At 36.6% G+C, this 24,041-nt stretch overlaps 1 protein-coding gene across 2 annotated transcripts in view; it reads right to left on the minus strand.

Moving 5' to 3' along the window:
• Window positions 1-24,041, minus strand: part of LOC132914077 (protein slit) — a 633,186-nt gene that overhangs the window by 37,203 nt on the left and 571,942 nt on the right. For both annotated transcript variants that reach the window (XM_060972883.1, XM_060972882.1), the window contains 2 exons: window positions 6,553-6,624; window positions 4,905-5,048 (listed from right to left, as the gene is read on the minus strand). In XM_060972883.1, coding sequence (XP_060828866.1) covers window positions 4,905-5,048; window positions 6,553-6,624 — 216 coding nt within the window. The remainder of the gene's footprint in view (window positions 1-4,904; window positions 5,049-6,552; window positions 6,625-24,041) is intronic.

The raw sequence follows: 24,041 nt of genomic DNA on the forward strand, positions 1-24,041 counted from the left end.
ATAATATGAAATTTAAATGGTAACAAGCGCTTAATTCACATGGCTATAAAAAATTTAATACTTATGAAAATGAAATGTTGAATTTGATTAAAAAAAGTATTCATTGGAAAGTAAGACGCCTGTCAATCCGTCGCTATTGTAAATGTAAACAGAACAACGTTTCGTGCAACTATATCTAGAATCAAAGAAGCCTAGTCTCTTACGCGACGAAATACCGTTTCATCCATAAATTTTGATGGCTAGGAATCGCAAGACGTTCTAGTGGACTGTTTCGTTGCTTAAATCACCGCAACACCAGGTTGTCAAAGCGGACGTGGCTAACGTTTGTCCCGGTTATTATCGGCTTAAGTGTACAGCGAACAAATGTTATTGCCTCGTAAATACAAGCTTGTACGTTCACCACAGGTTCGAGGGGTATCGCGTTTCAAGCTGAGAGCAATATGCTTGCACACGACGTAGTGATACTAATCAGCCGCGTGTCCGCGCCCCTTTCCATTGTGTCAAACCATTTATTACCAGCGGAGCTTCATCCTCTTACCACCTCGAATAGCTTTCTACATTTGCGCGATGGGTTAATCACATGTTTCCGTTCTACGCTGTTCCGTCTGTGCTCCACGGTACCTCAGAAAACACTACGGAGTTCTTCGCAGAATGATGGTACACGGTCACATCACAGAATCGAAGGAATCTTCGTGTACAGTTAATTAATATTTTGCGCCTTCTGATTACTAGCTTGTACGGAAACCTCTCGTGGGACGGTGCAGCGTGATTAATCAATTTTCTCGGTATGTTAGAAAAATGCACGTAGGATAGGGTGAGCCTAGAATAATTGCTGTGAATAAATCTGCCATTTTTTACTGATCACGAGATTGTATTGTTAAGTAGTTTTTTACGTTTTTTTTTATCTTCCATAAGGTGGAGTTTTTTTCCATACAAGTTACGAACATTATTTTTTAATATTTATCTCGGAATTTGCGATTATTTATGGTGTATCCTGTTGATAAATAAATTGATGAAAATAAGTAATTTGTTTCGAAAGATGTTTAATATTAATTATGTATCTGAAATGTAATGAAATTCAGGATTTGATAAAAAAGTAAAGTTGGCCAGTTCGCTTTCTCATGTTACGTATATTTGCATAAAGCTTCTCCAATGTTCATTAGCACTTTAATGAGGCATCGTTGTTACGATTATATACGTATGTATTGATAAAATTTGAAATCGATTTAAAGATTCGAAAGTCGATAACGTAACTCGTTATGAGTACATGGTACATCGTTTATAAACGAAAACAGAATTTACATATTTACAAATAAGATGCAAAGGAAATGTGTATAATGTAAATTTAATAATATACTTTGTACGTATTATGGATAACGATGCTCGTTGTTGTTTTAACATATATTATAAATACATTCTGAGTAAGCTCTCTATTATATTTATAATTTTATAATTTTGTTAGATTCGCGGTAAGATAAAATTAATTACTTAACGTGATTTCATGTTGGATAAAATTGCGCGTGTTAAATAATGTAGCTTTCAACGTGAATGTTAATAGAGATTTTAAAGTAAATGGTTTCAATGAGATGGGATCGTAACTAATTAGGTTTCAATGAAGAGAATATTTCATACAATACCTTAGTTTTGTATTACTAATTACTTTCAAGAGAAAAGCCAATCCGTGTTTTTAAATTCAAAAAGCTTAAGCTTAATAAGCTTAAACGTAGGCCGATTAATCTGCGTATCATTACCTCGTCGCTGTAATATACTTACTCTGGTTAAATATCTTTCTTTGAAGAAAATATTTTTACTGTTATTATAAAAGCATTCCACGCTTTACTTACGTTGATTCTCATATTGGAATAATTATTTAAATATTGTTCTTTCTAATTCTTTTTTACGTCCCATATCTGAAAGCTTCATAATACGTGGATCTGTTTTAATTGCTGTAAAATTTATGAGAGAAGATTGAGAACACGTTTTATTCGAATATATTCCTTAATTACTATTACTTTTTTTTTTAATTCATATAAACGTGTGTTTTGTGTAGCTCAGTTTCTTTTAATTATATAGCTAGTTGTGTAGTAATTTTCTATCGGAAAAGTTGAAGTTTAAAAATTATCGTATAAACTTTGATTGTTAAAACTTCCATTTACAATCGCACTATATTGCCCCGAAATTATAAAAACCATATTATAAATATGATGCACATAATTCAATAAAATAATATAAAACAAAAAATGTTGTGCATCTATTATTTCCTTATAAAACGAAAGGGACTTTTGGACCAACCTAATATTATAGAAACGTCCTATTCTGTTCCGCCAAGCAACACCCCCATCAGTGTGTTAACCTTCTCTGGTTTCCTACAGGGGCATCGACTTATCCACGCCGGATGAAGGATTATCAAGCGTCCGGATGCCCGTGAGAATCTCGCAACATAATACGTCCTTTTGTAAGCTGGCTGATCCCGGCCTTATCATCAGAGACTATAGGTTTTCGTGTCCGAGGGCAGAGTGGAAGGCCTCGAGACTCGTAGAACTTTTGAGTTCTCATCTGACCACTTCACAACGTGATAGATGGGCCCATCCTGCGCCATATTCCTTTCTTAACCTTACATCTTCTTTTGTTTTTCTCTTCTGGTCTTCTCTTCTTATCTTTCTTCTCCTTTCAATTCTATATCATCAAACATCACATAAATAGAAAAAGTGTCCCTTTCTTTTTTTCATAGTGAACAAATTTCTTGACCATCGAGCAGATTAACATGGCGTACCATTCACACAGAAGCTATGTCTGTTTAATCATGATAGAGGTTGGATATGTTCCCATTCTCCTTTTTATCCTAGACCAAGTGACGGATTTGGGATTAGTTGATTAAGATTCAGGATTGAGAAGCACTCCAAGGGAAAAGTGGATCTTCGTGTTAATCTCGCTAGATCGCATTCCTGACGCTGGGTGCTCGATCTTCCTGCTGGCCAGCGGCTGACTGCTCCTTGATCCGGGGTCGGTTATGAAGCATGAATTTTTCGACTGACTGGTTGATTGTAGATAAAGGTAGAATGGGATTGTAGAAAGGAGCAGCGAGTGTTTTTTTTTCGTTTCAATTTTTATATACTGATCATTCAAGTATTGTAAGTCGCTCATATAATTACCAATAAATTATAATTTCTTTTAAGGATTCTTCTAGTATTATCTATACTTTATTCGTGTAAAACTGTCTTAACGATGCTTATTTTACGGTGCGATCGCGAATCTGGCAATTTCTAATTAACGATACTCCTAAATTACGTATTATACATCGATATATTCGAAGGATATTTTCCTAACAACAATTTTTAATAATACGATAATACAAGTACCGACGACGAAATAATAAAACAGCAACGAAGTATTCTAACTAAAAATATGTATCCTACGAAAATAGCAAAAAGAAGTATCGAATACAGATTCGTCCTTCTAAAACACAATTCATTCGAAAAATAAGAACTCGCATACCACGACAGAGCTGAGAAGAACAGATCGTCGAAAAACCAGCTCCATTTTTCGCGGACAATAGCCTTCGTTCGTAACATCGTTCAGGTGTGGGTAACATAAAAAAGAATTGGAAAAGTCGCTTTCTAAAAATGCGGCGGTAGCCCAGTAGTCGATAGATGAAACTTCCGTTCGCTTTTCCCTCCCATTCTTTTCTCATCTTTGCTATTCTATTTTTTAAAGTATAGGAAGCAGAAACTCGAAAGCGAGAAGCGAACGATCGGCTTTAAAAAAGGAGCAGAACAGAGGAGGCAAAATAGGTTTAAACCCAGAGCGGCAAAGTCATGCGTGTTCAATATGGGCAGAGTCGCGGGGAAAGAGGAGGAAAGCGGCTTTCACAAACCGAACTCGCGTACTTCCGCGTGTATACACGTACGCGTGGGTGGTATGTAGGCCATCGTCTGAAAAGTTTATGCGATAACCTCCGTGCTGCACCCGACACTGACGAGGAATCGTGCGCGTGGACTTTCCGCGTGTACGGCTGCCACGCGTTTTAAACAAATTCGTGATATCAAAACACGCCTGTCAACGGTCGAACGAATTGTAAAACGCGGCCGTCGCACGCCACTGATATGATTTCGTTATGTACGTAGCTGTTCGCTTTTCCTTGTTTAAAGAACGTCCCATTGAATGGCGAGTAATATGGAAGCGTATGTTCTTTTTCCGGCATGATATTTTTTCATCGAAGATTACTTGGGATTTTGAGTTTTGACCAAAGCGCTATGTATATTTGCAGCTTATGCATTTAAAAGCCATTTTCTTCTTTTTTTTTTTTTTGTCATACGGTAGACGTGGGATTTGCAGTTTTTGGGGTTGAAGGTTTTTATTCAGCCAGACAGATGCGCGCTAAAAAAATTTTTTTAACTTTTGAAGATGAATAAATTTTTATTCACGAAGATTATTTAGTAGCTTAAGTGAAAAAGGCCACTTACTTGTTTCTTCGTGTAAGAGTTTATGCACGGTAAAGTTACTTTTTAATTTACGTAAACGAGTCGCGAGATTTTTACCTTTTTGTTGAAAGTTTATTCACTCAGAGAGATCACCCATTGGGATCTATCTAATGAAAAATAATTTTAGGATATTTACAAAATCATATTTTTTATCCTCTTTTCTCACAAAATCCATTACCAGCTTTTCTACTTAGTATTTTTAATACAAATATTGCGTTAAATCGATGGATGTAATACTCTCGAAAGATATTATTTCGTGTTACAAATATTCCCTTAAATGAACGCCATTTTTACAACAAATTTTGTCACAGAAAAACGAATCAATTATTTCACTCTGTTTATCAACTAAATACACTATTAATTCATGCAGGAATAATAATAAATAAGTGGAAGGATAATTTCATTTAATTCTACGGTACTCACAGGCGCTTTAAATTCATCATGTTGCTAAAGAGGAGATCGGGGATGTGACGTATTTGATTATTGTTCAGACGTAGCTTCTCGACACCGACTAAATCCTGGAAGGCACCTCTTTCTATGGTGTGAATTTGATTATTCGATAGGCAACTGCAAAAGACGCATTGAACACCGATTTTGTTATATCAGTTAACTAAAGATTTTGTTTATAACTAAACTAAAGGTTTTGTTTTTAACTAAAGAGTTTGTCATTATAGTATATCGTTACAAAATCGCGTCTTCTCTTCATTTCCATTTTTCTACGTGTACGTATATGTACAAACGCGTCCTTAGAATTTAGCGAAGAATGGATTGTTGAAAAACGGACATTTCATATATTATAAGATAATATCGTGCATGTGATGCGCGTGCAAACGTCTTAACTATTTCTGCATTATGAACACGAACAAATCTGTCGACCCAGTTAACGTTAATTACTTTGTTTCACGCCGATCTCATCTTGAAATTTCGTTCTTCGCGTTTCGAAACGTGCAAGAAACTTTACGCCCTTCGGAGGAAAGTCACGGAGCTGAAAACAGTCGAGGAAAGAATACAATCTCTATGCATAGAGCGAGTTTCACACAGAATTCGAGCAACTTTGCCTTCTTGTTGCAACAATGGCGTCCACGCGGACGACGTTTGCGACAAATTTACCGGAATTTCGCCAACTTTTCGCTCCCCTAAGAGTCGCTTCAACGGGCTTCAGCTCGTGGCTCTATTCAATTCTATTTGCAGCACGCGACCAAAGCTATCCGTCCCTTGCCTTTTGTTAGTGACGGGATCAAGCGCATTGTAACTAGGTTCGAAGGTATAACTTTGAAAATTTTCTTCAAAACTACGAGAAAAAGAGAACATTGCAGAAGATCCGAATTTAGACTGGATACGGCGAGAAACAAAAATATTCGTACAATTGGGATGTACAGATAGTAAAAATGATATTTTTTATATTGTACTACTGTATGTGTATTATACATAGACATTTGCAGAGATAAATGTTCCCTCGTATATTGAGTAATTAAATGGCAGATTTTTAAGCCTCTTTGAAAAATTTCCTCGCTAAATATTATGACGAGTTACACTTTGGATAATTTAAATATTTTTTCATATTACATACATTCTATGCATTTGGCAAAACAATGTTATGTTTGGGCTTCGTTCTTTTCATAAATATATAATTACATAAATATTCAAAATCTACTAATAATATAAAAAAACATCGCCCTTTTTCTTCTACACTCCAACTGTATGAAGATTGTTGTCTTGCACAGTAAGTGGAATTAATTTTTTATAAACACGTTGAGAAACGTAATAAAGCCGGAAGACTAATTGTTAAATTGTAAGAAGACAAGTATAACAATTTTCTACACTTTCTAATAATTGATAATTTTCTATATTTTTCGAGAATTCATACTTCTCTAAACGTTCTCAGAGTTAATAATCTTCCATATCAAACTAGTTCAAACAATTTCCAACCAATTTCCCGAAGAATGTACTTCTCTTCGTTGTATCACTTTCCTACCAAAGCAACGATACTCGAACTTGATCCCATCGCTATCTAGCGTCGCAATTCAACTAGTATACGACGCGCTTCGTTATTTAACGAACAGATACTCACAGAACGTGAAGCGTGGCCATGTCCTCAAAGTCCGTCTTGAATATCACCGAGATATTGTTCCCTTGGAGGTCCCTGGAACAAAGAGTAACGCAGCGTTGAATTAATCTCGCAGTGACACAGTGGAGCGAGTCAATAATATGTCCGTCGTTTGGTCGCCGGGCAAAAATTTCATTTTCCTTCCTTTCAAAAAATCTCATAAAAATCTCGCTATCTCGAGATACGCGCGTTGTTCCTCCTTTTACACGAGAACAAGAGATGAGAGAACCACTCGACAGTGGTGCTTAACTAATTCCATTTCAACTTTCACCCTCTACTTTGTGTCGTTCGTAACCAACCCCTCAGCCCTCTGAAACCTCCCTCCTGTGTTCATCGTATTTATTTGTCGCGAATAAGTATTTCTGTTTCCCTGGTTGGTGCAAATATTTGTCTCGTCGCGAAAGGGAGCGCCAGTACAAAGAGCAAACTTCGGAGAAATTTTATCGCCAGCCCTTTTTCCCTCGTTTTAAAACGTTGTCGTTTACGCGCCGCTCAAAGCAACCTCCCGCTACGCCGAGACCACCCTGCTGATCGTGAAAACCGGCCTACCGGACTGTAAACCCTGATTTTGTTCGATACTTTGTCGCGTCGTTTTCGTTTTGATTTAGATTGCGCAATATGGCATGAATGTAACAATTGGACTACGGATTTTTACGTATTTATAACAAATTGAATCCTACTAAGATCCTCAAATTTATATATGTCGATCTTGTTCTCGTTTCAGCTATTGGAATTTTGTGCGCTACACCGGATCAACCGCGCAGTAGTGATAACATATCTGTGTGTGAGTATGTGCGTAAATATATGTGCGTCTCGTAGAACAATGAGAGTAGAGTGTCACTGTTCCGTACGCATGGTAAAGGTGAGACTAGATGAGTGCCGAAACACGTGTAATGAGTATCTATGAACATCTTGTAAATCACATATTAAATAAATACATAACTACTTTATTATCATCTCTATATGTAATGAAAGTGTTCCTACATATTTATTTCGGCGATTACGATCCATAATTCTCAATATCAGGAAACAAGACGGATCTGTAACTTTTGAAGATGTTAACACTTTGACTGCCACGTTGGTCATATATGGCTGGCTACGGTTTCTCCCGTGACACCACGGTGGTCATTGGTGACCGGAACGCTTGAACTTCTTATAATTGTAAAAATTGAATGAAAATTGCCAGTTGAGGCATTTTAAATATAACCGATAAATAGAAGATACTTTGAAATAAAAAGTGTCCCTAATTAAACATTTTTATTAGAACATCAATAAAAAAAAAAAAAAAAAAAAGAAAATGAGAACAAATCTTGCATCTAACGGTGCACTGTATTAAAACACCGTGGTGTCCTGAGCGAAACATGTGATTCCAGCGTGGTAGTCAAAGTGTTAAGATTAAAACGAGAAATAATGGTGAACGATAAGGACATTTCTCTACATTTTTCCAAAATTGAAATGTTTCTCGACGATCCAAAGATTCGATTGGTTCAAATGTCTCCTTATTTTATTTTAACTTATTTATTGCTAATAAATTTCCCAATATTTCTAAATAGGCGAAAACGTTGAAACACTTGCGCAAATCAGTCGAGCCAAATATCATTCGTTCGAACGGTGTGGTAAACAGAAAGCGTGAATTTGCTTTTCTCGCGGAAGGAGAGCAGAGGCCAAGAGGGTTAGCCGTCAAACACAGCCGTCTGCTCTCCCTTGCTGGCAAGTTATTAAGGCCTTATTAAATTGGTTCCTTTTCCCGTGGAAATTTTTTACCTGACAAAAAACGCCAGACGTAGGAACGAGTAACGAGTCAGGCCTACTCAACGACTTCCTCTATTTCTTCGTCTTCTTTCTTTTTCTTATTCTTTCTTTTTCTCTCTCCCTGATTCCGTGGTCTTCTTGTTGAAACGTTGACGACAACGACGCGGTGGAACGCAAATTATTTCCTCGTTTTCGTAGCCAGACACGCCGGTTCAACGACGAAACGAGAAGCGAAGGACTGTTTTTAGCGGCTCTTTTAAGTCTTGCGTGAGATTTTAATTTCAACCGTGGCGGCCATGGCCTTTTTTCGGATCCGACCGGTTGCTTTCCTCCTCGTTGTTTTTCCATTCTCGCCTGCCTGGATATTGTCGTCGCGCCGCCCCGGAATAATTGCCGTGAGAGACTCGTGCACAGGTGAATGTCGAGCCAAAGCAGCGGAACGCGCTGCGAGAACCAGTCGTTTGATATATTTCCGGTTCGATTTCAACTATCGAAAGGCTCCGGAGAGAGGATAATTGCAAACCATTGACTCACTGCGCCAACCATTGACTATCCTTTTTATCGTCTTTAATTCGCTTGAAACACACGATTGGAATTTGATCAACTGCCTAATGTCGCGCAGAAATACTGTAGGATTTTTATATTTATTTAGAATAGATTAAACAGGAAACGATGGTTACTTAAGGTGAACTAAACACAGTAATGTGCTATAACTAAGACAATTACATAGTTACAACTCACCACGGTTCCAACGCTCTCTTTCACGCGGACCATTTCCTCGACAGCGCTGACAACACTCTGATTTCTCAACTAACTACTGCCTGTTAATTCGTCTTTGTCCCTTAAGCATCTCTTTGTTTCTTCTCATAACCCCACCACGTACATGTTCCGCAACCGTCCGCGGTCATGGTCACTTTTTTCCGCGTAACTATTCGACTGAAACACGGGCGACACATTGATGGGCCGTACGGTCCATTGAAGTGTCTAGACCCTTTTGGTCTGTCGACGCTTGGGCTTCCTCGCAATATTCTTTATGGTTCACCCGATATTTCTAAGACAATCTGCCCACGATACTACAATACTATAGAGTTTGATCTTCTTACGGATCAAAGTCAGAGTGCTGCACGATGTGTGTAATACTTAAAAATGAGTTTATAATTTTATCAGCGATTAAACTGACAAATTGTGTTTGATGTATCTGTTTAGAGAATCATTTCTAAATTGAATGATATATTATGAAATATAAAATTCTTAATGATACTAAACTTGATAGAATTTAGAAACTAATATTTTTAAGTAATATTAAATTCTAGAATTATAAATCTAGTGTATGTAATATAATATTAATGATAATATCATAACTATGATAAATCATGATATCGTATTATGATAAAATCATAATAATGATTTAAAGCATTCTTTACTTTTAAATAATAAGTAATCCTCAAGTAATCCTATGCTAAATTAATAATATAATTTGTCAATTTATAATCTACTAATTCTTAAATATATATATGTGGAACATTGCTTTTATAATACGTAAGTTATAGCGTTTTCTTCGCATACAAAATAGATTTATCATCGTATTACACTGAAACGAAATGATATATACAGGAAATATGAGGCAATATATAATATACGTTGTTACAAGACGATTTTATTTCGTCTAATTACAAATTTCGATCGTAATCACGATATTTCACGTGAAAATGTAATTTCTCTACACTGGAACGCGACAATTTACTGGTTGTTTTGAAAGCAGAAAGGTTGAGGATTGTTTGCAATGGATGATAAATCTGGACAAATCGGGTTGTATTTTTGGATTTCCATCACTCGTGTTAGTATCCGATTTATTACAGAGATCGTTCAACGTGTTTGTCCAATCGTAATTCGAGCGAAATCGATAAACTTGTAAGCTGTCCGGGTATTTGGGTTACAAGGGAAAACAAGCTTTTTCAAATCGATGATTTAAACGGATGGAAATTTAAGATTCTTAACATAGAATTACGAAGCAAATAATGAACCGAAACGATAAACAAGCGACAATGGAAGATAGAAATACAAATAATTAATAAAACACGTAGAAAGATTGATTGTAGAAAGAGATGGTAATTATTTCTCGAACTATCAGTTGTAAAATGATAAGTAGAACTCACGCAATTATAGATTCAATTCTTCTAAATCCTAAATCTTTAAATATCCAATTTCAAATTCTTAATTTCATAAAATTCCACATTTTCAAACTTTGCACCCTGAAAAATTTAAACTTTCTAAATTTTACTTTCTTTAATTATATATTTACTTATTTTCACAGTTATTTCTGAAGATACTTACAATATACAATTGCACGTTTCAAAAATGATGATAATTCACTAGGGAAAATAATTCGCTGCATCTCTTCCGGAATTATTTTACATAAAATAACAGTAAATTAATAAGAAATAAGTGTTCCGTTTGGAAAATCAAGCGTGTAGAAAAATAGAGAACACAAAGTCGAGTAACTAAGGCATAAGGATAAATAAAATTCCGACAACGAGATTAAGAAAGAAAACACAGCGATAGCAATAAAGAGTGACTGACGTAAAAACAAGCGAGTGGAAACAAAGTGGATTTTAAGCGAAGATACCTTTTACTCGGGAGATCAAATCACGAATAGTTTGGTATAGCGTTCGTAATCATGGCATCTCGTTGACGATGGTCAGAAACAGTTTAGCGAAAGAGTTGCAAAATAGAAAGAAAAAGACGGGAGAAGAAGAGAAATAGAAAAAGAGAGTATCGAACAGCATGTAGAGAGCAGAGAGAGAGAGAGAGAGAGAAAGTATTTAAAATGCAACCCCGGAGCATTTCATCGATGGAGAAGAGTACGACAGCAGAGATAGGCAGCAATCCTCTTGATAATCGTTAAATGAAAAAAGCGTGTTGACGGTGGGTAAACAGCAGCGCGAAAAAATCTGTCGAAGCGGCATCGGTACGTGACATCGATAAACACTTGTTTTTCGCGTCCACCTACGCGTGTGACTTTTCGCTTGTGAAGAGAGCTCATACTAGTGAAAATCGGCCGCCGAAAAAGGGCAACGCAAACTTTTCCCTGTTCACCGTTTTCCAATTTCGAACTACGGAAACGTTTGCTCCGAAAAAAATTCCTAGTCGAGTATAGCTTTTCCCAGTGGTAAACATTTTTGACAGAATTTTGAATTTCAGTTTGAAAGTTTGTTACGGCTTCAGCTGGAGTGTTGAAGTCCAGAAGAAAAAACAAGCCTTGAAATAAATACATTTTTGTAGCAAAATTTATTGAAATTAAAAGTGTCGTTTCGAAGGGCGAAAGTTTATGCACAATTTTTAATTTTATTTATGCAGTAATTTATCGTCACATTATCGAGATTTTCATAGCTGCTGCAGTGAAGTATAAAGAATTAATTATAAAAACATATGACAGAAATTTCTAGTTAATGAATGGCAAAGGGAATTATGGTAATGAATATTATACAGAATGGTAGATATGGGGAAATTTTCTAACGAAGATTTCGTTCTAAAAAATTGGAAAATACGTATATATTTGCCAATGAAAGGTTTAAATTGCCCACACGATGGTGATTAATGAAACAATAGCTAGAAATCATTGATACATCATAGTATCAGCATATATAGAGAGATATTTTTATGGATTTTAGAACTCTTTTATTGGCGGAAATATTAGAATGCTGGTCTTTAAAAATCTTTGCTTCGTGTCTGGCGAATAAACGAATTAGAGTATAAATTTGTAACACGTTGTTTTAAATATAAAACAAGGATACTTACGCTATATTAATATTGATATTTTACATTTATTTAACTTAAAGAAATTCCAAAGATTTGCTTGTCATTTTTGGCATAAAGTCAATATTCTAAGTCAATAGAGTCAATAGTCAAGAGTCAATATTCTGTCTTGGACAGTTTAAACTATTGAATTCTTTTTAACATCGTTCTTATGAAAAGGAAGTTCAGAAATAAACTTAATATCTTTTTCACTAATCAGCACTGTTAGTTTGTTTATTTAGATGCAATAATAACTTTATAAAGTTCGAAGAAATTGAAGTATTTATTTTACAACGCTATGATAAAGTATTTTCCTTTAAATCATGATAATTTTGTTGTATCTCTAACTCGTATGGTAAAATTGTGCTAAAAGTATCCATTGTCTTAATTTATTTTTTGTACTCGTATTTTGACAAAACTAATATAAATTATTTTATTTACCTACTACTTCATCATATGATTCTTAATGATTTAATTAGATTTTTAAGTCTGGAATCTTCGCAATAATAGAAACTGAAAAAAGAAAGAATTTGGAAATCTCTCTGTTTCTCTTTTATAATAGAATTATTAAAAAATGAGCCAGATTTCGTACGATACTCGTATAACAATTCTTTATCAAAGTTAACTCCGAGAGAATACGTAATGATTTCGAAGTTTAACCCACTTATTATCTTAACTTTCCTGTTTCTTACGCAGCAGTTAATTGAATACCAAAGGTAACTTACGACTTTAACTTTCGGTTGAAATAAACGAGAGTAGCCAACGAGCTTTAAAAGCGACTTCCTTAAAACTTCTTTAAATAAAACGCTTATTAAATAAACTGTATAATTTTTCCAACATCAACTCTCTTAAATTAAATGATCTATTTAAAAAGGGAGCGAAGAATTCTTTTTCCTCTGGTCAAAAGTAAGATAAATAAATCGACAAGAATTATTCTACGTCTATTCATAAACATATTTCCTACCAGATCACTTTTTGTTTTTAACTAATTCTTTAAATTATGTAAATAGCATTAACTAAAGCATATATCCTTTAGTTTCTTCCAGTTTCTACTATTATTTATTCTTTATTATTTATACTTTAAAAGATATTTTACCTCTTATCATAAAACAGGAGTTCTCCGTGCAAGATAATATCTCATACAATTTTACAAAAATTTTCTATAATTTCACAAATTTCTTGCACCGTTTATCCGTATTATTTTCTTCAGAAAAGACAATATCAGAAAAAAATGTAGTTTCCAGAATCATCCCCTGCAGATCCATAACTTCTGCATTCCATCGTACCGGCATGATTTATATCGCCGAAGAATATTCCCTATCAAACATTCTTTATCGATTCTCTGTCGATATTTCATTCGCTAGGTAGACATATTACCGCTTTAGCAGCTAGCAATTCACCGTTGCCTTCTTCTTCGAAGCTTTTCAATCGACGCCACGTAGAGGAGGACAAAGTGGAGGGATGATAACATGGCGTCGTCGTGTTCTTCGCATTGGCTTCGTTAGCCATTGCTGCCAACCACGCTCGTTTTACCTCGTTCAGGGTTAATCGAATCGACGATAAAGTGGATTATGCAGCAAGACTCAGCTGCATCTGATTTGATAACGCGATCGATCGTCCCACGATCTGCAAACGACGTTCTTCGAATTATCTGTCCTGAGAAATGCGATCGTTCCATCTCAAGACGGAAAATGCGGTGTTTCGAGCAGCAAAAATAAACTGTTACTCACTTACATGAGTCATTTAACACGTTGACTGTCACGATGATGATCGGTGAGCCATGTTGGTAAATTTATTACATTGGTGAAAATAAAATAAATTTTATGAATTAACAAATTTTCACGAATGTGAATGAATTAACATTGTCAGAAAAAGCATTCTACATTTACCTGTACTAATTGTTGCTCTGCTATCATGATATAGCATTTGTTACTGAACTCTTTGATTTAAAGATTATATCAGTTTTATTATAGGATTAATCTATCTGTAACTAATTAACACATTTGTCCATGACACATACGAGCATAAATTGTTTGTAATTTAGTCCATGATTTTTGCAATTGATTTATGAATTTTTACAGCTGTGATATTGTATATACTAAAATATTTATATGCCTGTAAAAAATATATTGTATATTTAGTTGCATCGTGAGTTGCTTTTTATCAATTCCTTTGATTAATAAACCAAGGAAACAATTGCTCTTAAGGGATTAATCTTTTAAGTACGAATTGATATTTATGAACTATGATATATCTCTTTCGTCTTAAATTTGATATCACAATCTTTATTCTAGATATTTGAAAAGTAGTTAAATGATGCTATAATATGAAATGTTATCAGATATAGAAAGTTAAAGTAGATTAATTGTATTAAAATGTTTGTAACATATTTTACTTCCGGGAACGTTTTGAAACGAATCGGGTTAAACTCATAATCTGCGAAATATTCGCCAAATTCATTTTCCAACAAATCTCCCGGGACAATGTTAATTTAATGTAACTACATTCTTCGTAATAGTGCAAGGTTATCCGATGTTACTCTAAGTCTATTCATCCGTCTATTGAGTCTCTAATAACACCGTGTTCCGCATATTTCGCTTTAATATACTGTGAAAACTTTTTTAATTTTGTTACAGAAGTTGTAATATAGACGAGTTGAAGCTCAGCATACTTTAGCAAGCCTATATTCGTCTTTCTCTGTCGTACGTATCTCCACTACTTTTCACCCTCTCTGTCTCGCTTTTTCTACGCTCTTTAATGTCATTGAAAGCTCCCTTTAGTTTTCTTACTGCGTTTTTAATATCGCTACGTCAATGTTTTGCACAACGGTAAAGCAAGTTTTATGAGACGCTCTAAGACCGAGAAGTTACTATCTGTCCATGTATTTTTCACTTGACGTTTAATATCCTTTTATCTTCCCACGTAACTTCATTGACTTCTCTATGGTGTTTCGAACGAAATTATATTATATTGAAATGAAGAAATTCAGCAAAGTATCTCGTGGAGGGAGAACTATTAAGAATAAGAACAATACTAATCAGGTTGCTGCATATGAAAGGTCGTTTTTTTGAGATTCCAATAGCAATTATTAAATATTGTTGTCTATCATCAATTATCAACCACATTAAAGAAGAATACTGAGAAAATTTATTCAGCTGTAACCTATATTTTATCAATTTTCTAAAGTTTTTCGATTCTTACTAAATATTTTTATATTTGTAGATTTCATGGTCTTAAATTTTTATTTTATTTGTAGTTTACTATTCTTCTCTATTGTATTCGATATCTCGGCATAAATTAAAAAAACAAGCTCCGATAGTTTCACAATTTTTCGTGCCTCGTTTTACGGCAATCCAACCATCTCGACATTCTCAGCGTATCGATTATCGAAAACGTGCTTCTCATTCCAGCTACCAGTTAAGGATAGCCGGAAACACCTTCTCGGAACTCATAGCGCTACTTCAACAGCTACTCGACTTCCATGAACAAAATGATACAATAATGCGTCGTTTACGACGCTGTAACAACCAAGCCTCTGTTTTCTTGCAAACTCAGAAATATCTCAATACGTACTTCAAACTCAAATTTCGAAGAATCTTTCATGCCCATGGTTCCGCCTAAAGTAAGTCGCTGGTCGAAGAATATGCATAGATTCGCTATTCATTGCCGACGAGGTATAAGTATAGAACGTTTCAAAATTGAGATTAACAGAACGAAGATAAGATTAAAATCGATGAAATAAAAAGCGAGATAAAGACTGATACGACAATAACGACATATTAAATTATACTCTTAATTTAACAATTAACCCTGTTACGCTCTTTCGGTTGTTCTTCACCCAATTATATTTTCCCAACGGTGAAAAATATCTTTGTAGCAAACATACAGCTTGAAAAGAATATGAAAAAAATCTTCTGTGCATAATTTCTCGCTACGATTATCCACATGAAACACCTTTTTTTACACTTTGCAACACAAGTTATTGCAACATACCGTCATCTCAATCCACGGTGAAAGGTTTAAAACGTTACAAATACTTTTTGTTTGCTAAAATGAGATCAAGATCGAAAGGTAAAAATTCAGAAACCTCATCAGGCTGAAAAACACATGTCCCTCATTTTCCTCTGCCGGTTGTTCTCTAATCGACCCATAATTTTGTAAAAGCCTCTATAGGCAAACCAATATTGCATACGATACGACTTGGCAGGCGGGAACTCGTAGAAACGACGTCCGTTCCGTTTTACTCGACAGATTTGTGCTTCTCGGAACGCAAACGCGGTTGTCCACGGTGGTCTGCGTTCGTTGCGTTCAATTAAAAGCGGCGCTGCCATCTTGGCGATAATGGTAATCGGCCGCGTTATCGGTGGTCGAGATTCCTTCGGTTATTAAATCGGACCGTGGACCGGGCTCCAATAGCTTCCAGCGATTCTGTCTCGATATAGAGGGACCTCCCGCCGCTTTATCGCGGTGTAATTAATTTCCGGGTGGAGCGGCTCGATTGCTCGCCGGCTGAAGTTAACGAAGAAGTTAAGGTGAGACGCTAATTGAAGCGGCTCCAGGAACTGCCAGTTGCGAACAGCGCTTGTTCCATCTTGGTTTATCACAGGTGTATTATACTGGGTGTCCTTGCGATCGTGGTACAATCTGGCAGGCAGTGATTTGTTATGAATAAGTAAGTCGAGAATATAGGTAATGCGGGAAATAACGCACAAACATGGATAATTCCAAACATGCGCGATTTATATGTGTATTAACTTTATTTCTGTCCGCGTATAACTCGGAGAACTACCTGAGAATTTCTCTTTGATAGAAAGTGCTATTATAAAATGCACCAAGTCTTCTATGAGCGGCTGTGTATCTTTCAAAACTCGAAGCCAAAATTCCGCAATAAAACCTGAGAAAGATTCGTTCCAGTAAAAATGGTCGTATAATAAAACGTACTAAACCTTTCCGTCTCACTGTATGGCTATATCATGCAAAAGACTAGAAGCTTGAACACAAAGATCGAGAATTAAAAAAGGCCGAAATCAAGTGGATTACATGCAAGACACGTAACGATATCTCGTCCATTGTCACGTATGAAATCATCGATGATAGGGATGAAAGAGGAAATAGCAGAACACTACGAGAAAAGAAGAAGAAGGAGAAGAAGAAGGAGGAGTAGGTCGGACGAAATAACGGGAGCAAATTGGCTTCGCTACGGGTCGCTTATCGGCCGCGAGTCTACGATTCGGAGCCCCCGGTATACCTTCCCGGTTGATTCAATTCGCCGGCTACAATGACGTCCGCCGGAAATCCAATCGTGTCCCGGAGGCACATTTTCATCGTCGACGCGTACTTTTGACAGGCGGCTCACGTGCTGCCGCCTAACGAAATTACTTTTCGCGTCGTCGGGACATCCGCTTAAATACGTTTCCATGGGTTTCCACGGCCGGAACCGGGCTTGGTAAATCTGCCAGGACAGTCTTCGAAGGAGGAAGTTGGAAGGGAAGGAGGAGTAGAAGCGGACGACGAGAAATACGGCCAAGACGAAGATAGAGGTTGAACGACTGCGACGACGTCCAGGAATAAGGTGTCGGTACGCGTCTATATTTGCATCGTCGTGGCTTAGAAATGGACCGCTGGCAGATGTAATCAAAGTTTGTAGACAACCACTCTTGAGACTTCTCTGGTGGCAACGAGAGAGACATGTCCTACCGGATGTGCCTGTTTTTCGCGATGCGTCGTGGCGATATTCGAATGCATCCTCCACGCGATATGTAGCGATATGAAATGGTTGGCCTAGAATATTGAATTTTGTCGATTGGCATTGTGTGACTTAGGTATTTGTGGATTGGGATTATGTGGTGTTGGTTTTGTTCGAGGTTTGGCAACGAGGTTTCCGGGATGGTTTCGTAGGGTATGAATAATGCGAATTTCGACGTGTTTGAGAGAGTTGGTTTTGTGTAAAGTTCAAAATGTGATTATGCGTAGATTTGGTAAATTAATTACTGTTTAGTGCATTTGTGATATATACAAGCATAGCTTCCATTACTTTGGATATTTTGTACACGTTTACGCGACACGTGTATTTCATACAATTTAGCGCGTTTAAATTTCTCATAAATGACGTTTGCAATTACAATTAATAAATTAAATTAATAATAGAATATTTATGAATTGCACAATAAATTTCGAAAAATTAAAGGAACAAAGATCGGAAAGATTTCTTCATCAAAGCTATATATCTACATACGTTCACACTACATAAAATGACACATAATGCATCAAAATTATAATATTTCTTACGAAAAGACGAAATTATATTAAATAATATTTTTCATGCATAATGACAATTTATATGTACATAACGTAACAACGTATTATGCCGAGATAAATGACGACACTTCAGCGTTCTAAACACTCCATACAAACTTTTAAACTTTTCTACGTATATTTAACCCTTTCGAGCGAAAGAACCCGATAAGCCAGAAGAGCATCGAAAGGAAACGACAAGAAGAACGATGAAGGATCCTTTCGAGTCCAAATAGATCCAGGAAGCTGACTTCCATTTGCCATGTACGTACATAGCTGCTCACGAAACACCGTCTACGTACGCGCGTCGAAATGCAAATGGAATCTCTTGATTGAGTTTAGCGGAGCGGCGTCGAACCATCGCAGCGTTTCATGGGGGTTGGTTCATGAGGGTTGAGTGGCACGAAGGGCGCTCGAGGAGAAGAAAAAGGGCTGGCTTCGGAGTCGATTTGACGTATCGACGGCTTTCCGCTCCGCTTGCTACTCACGAATAATCGTGACAGGAAGAACGGAAAGAATGCGAGGCGCGTCGTCCATTTTCACCCTGTACATAGACGCGTCTCGCGTTCCGTCGCAAATGGAGACAAATTTATACGCGTGAGGCGGCGGAAAAAACGAGCACTTTTGGTAAATTGAATCGATCGATTGTTTCTTGCTTTCTTTAACTTGGTCCCGACGACAGTTTTCACGCGTGAATTATTTCGTTTCTCGCCCACTTCCGCTTCCATTTCCCACCCACGTTCTCTATGCTGGTCAAGCATCTTTTGTTCTTCATTTTTTGGCAAATAAAATATTCGTGCTCGTGTCTAATCAAGAATACTGTTGCGCTTTTCTGATGGAAATTAAGTTGATAGTGAATTGAAAACATTATTGAGATGATTGGAAATGTAAGATTATAGAATTTGATAAGCTGGCTTTTCGTTTCAACTTGTCAAGTTCTGTATGAGTAAGAGTATACGTGAGAGGCACGTGTATTTGTTGTATTTATTCATTCAATTTAGTTCTCAAATATTCTCGTTCGTTTAATTCTTCTAATGTTCTAATTCAAAGAACCCTCGGTTCCTCGTTGAAAGTCACGAGTTACTTTCACATTGTTTAAATGAGCTGGAACAAAACGAAGTCGTTAGTTTAATCCAAGTCACGATCGCTCAAATCCATCGTCGCTGCACGGAAGTCAATGCCGATCGATTGGATAATTATAACAACCTCTAACGAACTAGCCAGATGTTCAGATCGTACGATGAGTGTTTAGTTTTCTAATCGTACGATCACACGCGCACTTAATCTCCCTGCAACTGGTCGTACGACTATTTAAATCTCCTATCGCAAGACCGCCTAGATCTCTAAGTAAACGATAACACAATTATTTCGATCAGGAAGAAATCGATAGCGTAATTATTCAAATCTCTAATGGAGGTTAGCCACATTCACATCTCCAGAAGCGAAAGATTACATAACTGCTTACAACTATGACGAGCTAACTATTACTTAACCGTTTCAATCTGGGAGTAACCGCCTGGTTGAATTGCTTAGATCCCGACGAAGCTGATTGTGCAGCTGTTTAGATCTCCAATCGATCTATCAAAGCAAATATTTGGATCGCCAACTAAACCGTTTCGCAATCGTCCAAGTAGCAATTAATCATTCGATGGCTTGCGATATAGAGTGATAGAATAGCTGTTTAGAATGCAGCAGTATGATAATAGCTAGAAGAGAAATTAATCTTTCCGAATTAAATTCTTCTTGTTGAATAGTGCATAGCGTTTCAATGGCGTATTAATGTGTCTTTTAAAATCGGTCGTTTATTAATCTTCTGTAGCTAAACATAATTTTTCAAACTCCATATGTGACCTGGGTCATTTATGGCAACGCCTAGAATTTTTAATTGTTTCTGGCTTTTGAGAAATTTGGAAAACTTCTGTGACATTTATTAAAAGATGTACTGCGCTCCGCGGTCGTTAAATGTTTGAAACTTTTCATAATATGTAAATATTAAAATTCGAAGGGTGGAAATCTAAGAATGAAATTTCGCTTAATTGGCGTTGTGCAGGTCAAATCATCGACAGACATTATATTTTAATTCATATGTTTTTCATTTTTTTTCCTTTTTGGTAAAGCGTTACATCTTTTACTAGTTTCCTTAACATCCAAAATCTCCTCGCAGGTTAATTGTTTATGCATCGTTTATTCATATAATAAATATTCCTTAATATTTTTAATATGTATTACAATGATATTTTTTAATATTCGAAGAAATCAATTCTATTTCATAAATCTACACATATTTGCACGCGTGCAAATAAAATCCAACGTCAAGACTTTCCAATCAACAATTCACAGCTATCAAGCAACGCAATCCTTCTTATCTTTCAAATCCACCTTTCTCAAGCAACTCCTGACACCCACAATCGTTCGATTCTCGATGCACTTCCACCTACCAGAAAATAATACATCGTATATACAGGAAGCAACTAAGAATTGCAGCGAGCCGAATCCGAGTTTCGCTCGGTAGGCACGGCTTAAAATTGATCCGCCCTCTTCAGCGTATCATAATATTCAGATTTTATTGCTACGACCGTGTTATACGCAAAGTGTTTGCAATGCCTTTCACCTGTCAGCCATTGGAACGAAGATGCAGCCAGGACAAGGATACCAACCGCGAGACGTAGAACCGTTACGAAACACTTCGTCTGAATTTATCGAGCTGGTTCGCCTGGAGGCGAGCCAATGCCGACTCCCTTTTCTCGTAACCAGTCCTCACGTTTGTTCTTCATCCCCGTCAACCTAGTAAAATTAAATATTAACGATCTGCCGGCGGATAGAATCGCGCGACTGCTGTTTTACGATGTAACACGATGACACGGAGACCACGCGTGATGTATTATCCTTGCGTCAGGTCGCGAAAATAGCGTGCGACGATTGAGAGACGGCTGTGTGACATGCTTTACTCCCTAGCACAGTCGAGACCAAGTTCTACGTTGTTATCTGGTTAGAGAGGAGATGGAAGTTCTCTGGAAAGAGAAATAAAACGTAGAAAACAGAAGGACTTGTAAGATGTTTACGGTTGTGAGTGTTTTCCTTCACCTTCCTTCGTTAACATAATTGACTACGATAATAAAAATTTGAAAACGTTGCAATCTGATACTAATGACTAGGGATTTTTACGTATTTATGTGAAATGTATACGTACAATATGAAAAAATATATACGCGTATAATAAATATACATGTGCACAATATCGCAAATAAAATACTCTTCTTTAATCCTTTCCATAGACAAAACAAATTATCTCTACTTAAGCTAATTTTTTAATTGTTGTTTCTTTAATTGTATGCATGAAAATATTAGTTTGTAGAATTCGCAGATAAAAATATAAATCCGCGGTTTACTAACAACTGAATTTAATAATTGATTGCATTTTATATTAAGTAAAACGTATTTTTTCTAACATTTTTTACATCCCCCTAAATAATAAATAAATGAAATAATCTCTCTCAACATTTCGCTGCTTTTCAAGCTTACTGACAAAAATCTCAAAAATTGTTCACATGATATCTATGTCACTCGGTGTACACTCTCGATTCCATTCGCAGCAGGAACCTGCCGGAAAACGCGCCAGAGAAAAATGGTCTGCCGGCATCGTTTGCGCGTGTCAGTTTGAACAGGCGTTTTCGTTTTGCTTAATTAAATGAAATGTCCACCGCGATCGCGCCGTTTCTGCGAATGGTGAAACTGGTACCATCGTTTGTCCGCGTCGTTCGTCTTTTTCGAGCGGAGAACCGCGAGTTGTCGCGTTACGAGCTTGTTCGTTGTACGTAGGACACGTTTAGATCGGGTATTAACTCGGCTGAGATTGTACAATGTCGAGTTGATGCAGTGGCGAGTAGTTGGTTGCTGGCTTAGAGAAATGTTCAGGCTAATTTGAGAATTACGTACGTTTTGTATTTTTGAATATTTTAGTTTTTTCCTCTTTTGTAGAATTTCAGACTGGGGAAGTGTTTCACATATTACGGCCATTTACTAACCGAAAGAATATTTTTCATCGCTCCGTAGTGGGGTATTACTGTCATCGCTTCACTGGCTGCGTGCGAAAGGCTTCGTGAGAACTCGAAAATTTGCTGACAAACGATGAAATAAAAGATGATGATTAAAATCGCTTAAAAATAATTTGCAATTTTTATCAACGTAGCAAATAATTGTCTACTTCTTCGTTATTAATACGTAATTTTAATTGCGAATTGTCAAGCCAATAATTATTCTAAGATATTAGTGGTGGTTTCGTTGCAAAGAGACTACTTTTGGCTATAAAAAAACGTAAAATAGTCCAAGTCGAATTTTTCGCACCACGATCCTTTTTTACTAGAGCACATTACACTTAACAAAGATAGAAAACACTTTATTACACATCACTATTTTGTTATATACTGTAAATACAGCATAATCACAAATATCGACTGGAATTTACAACGGTGCAGCCGCAGCTGGACCGAACCGGCGAATCACAGGTTCAACAGGCCATCGACGTCGGTCTACCGATCATCGATCCCATCGTTGCTCGCGTTTTACGGTTTCAAATCCACAATGCGTTGGCCCGTTAACGTCTGCTGGCGGAATTGACACGGAGAATTGTTCCGTGAGTACACACGGAACCGTGTGCCAGGGAACAGCATTGTTCCGGCGACAGGTGATTCGTTAGCTGACGCGACTGCTTTAGTAAAGACAAATGCAAGCACGACGGTCTAACGAGCGACGTCAACGAAACCCTGGCCAAATATCATGCAGAAGAACGAACGAGACGCTGAACGAAACCTCTTGGAAGATTTTATTATACGTTAAATAGACTGGCCTGGTTTCCTCGATTACTAAATTATACACGGCCAGATAGAACATTTTTTTGCGAACAGTATGATCGTTGTTGAGTGCAGAATGTAGTTTTTGAATTTATTATGTTTGAAATTGACGAGGAAATTTTCGAACGTTTCACGAGTACCTTGGAAAAAGTCTCGAAGAACGATGATACGTACTTTGAGAAATGCAAAGGATACTTTTAAGTACAGTGAATTCTTGACCAAGTATTAGGTTGTCCGAAAAGTTTCTTCCGTTTTATGAGGAAATAATAGACGAACAACGTATTTTGTTTTATATTATTTTGTCGAATTACGTACGATCCAGTTTGATCTGTTGACATAAACACCGCGACATTTCACGTTTGTATAAAGGTGTACTGTTGGAAAAAACACGTTTGCGAAAGGAAGACACTTTGCGGAACCTAATACATGCTCGGTATAGATTCAGGTGTTCTATGAATTTCTGTTTTAATCTTTGTATTTTATGCAAACGTATGAGCATCACAATCTATGTTACTTTCACTAATATCGCAATTTTCTGTTTTCCAACATGCAACTTCTATCTTTACAAGATTCTTCGAAATGTCAAAGTACTTCTAAGTCGTTCCAAACCATCAAATCAGCTTGGATGATCTGTGTACTTTATAAATAGAAAAATATTGTACATCAGATCCTATGAACAGCGATCGAATGCTACATAGCGAAAATTTTGCACCGAAACAGTCTTAGATTCGTGAGTGCATATTGAAATTGATCTCATCCCTG

Source organism: Bombus pascuorum, chromosome 14 (assembly GCF_905332965.1).
Source record: "Bombus pascuorum chromosome 14, iyBomPasc1.1, whole genome shotgun sequence".
Classification (NCBI taxonomy): domain Eukaryota; kingdom Metazoa; phylum Arthropoda; class Insecta; order Hymenoptera; family Apidae; genus Bombus; species Bombus pascuorum.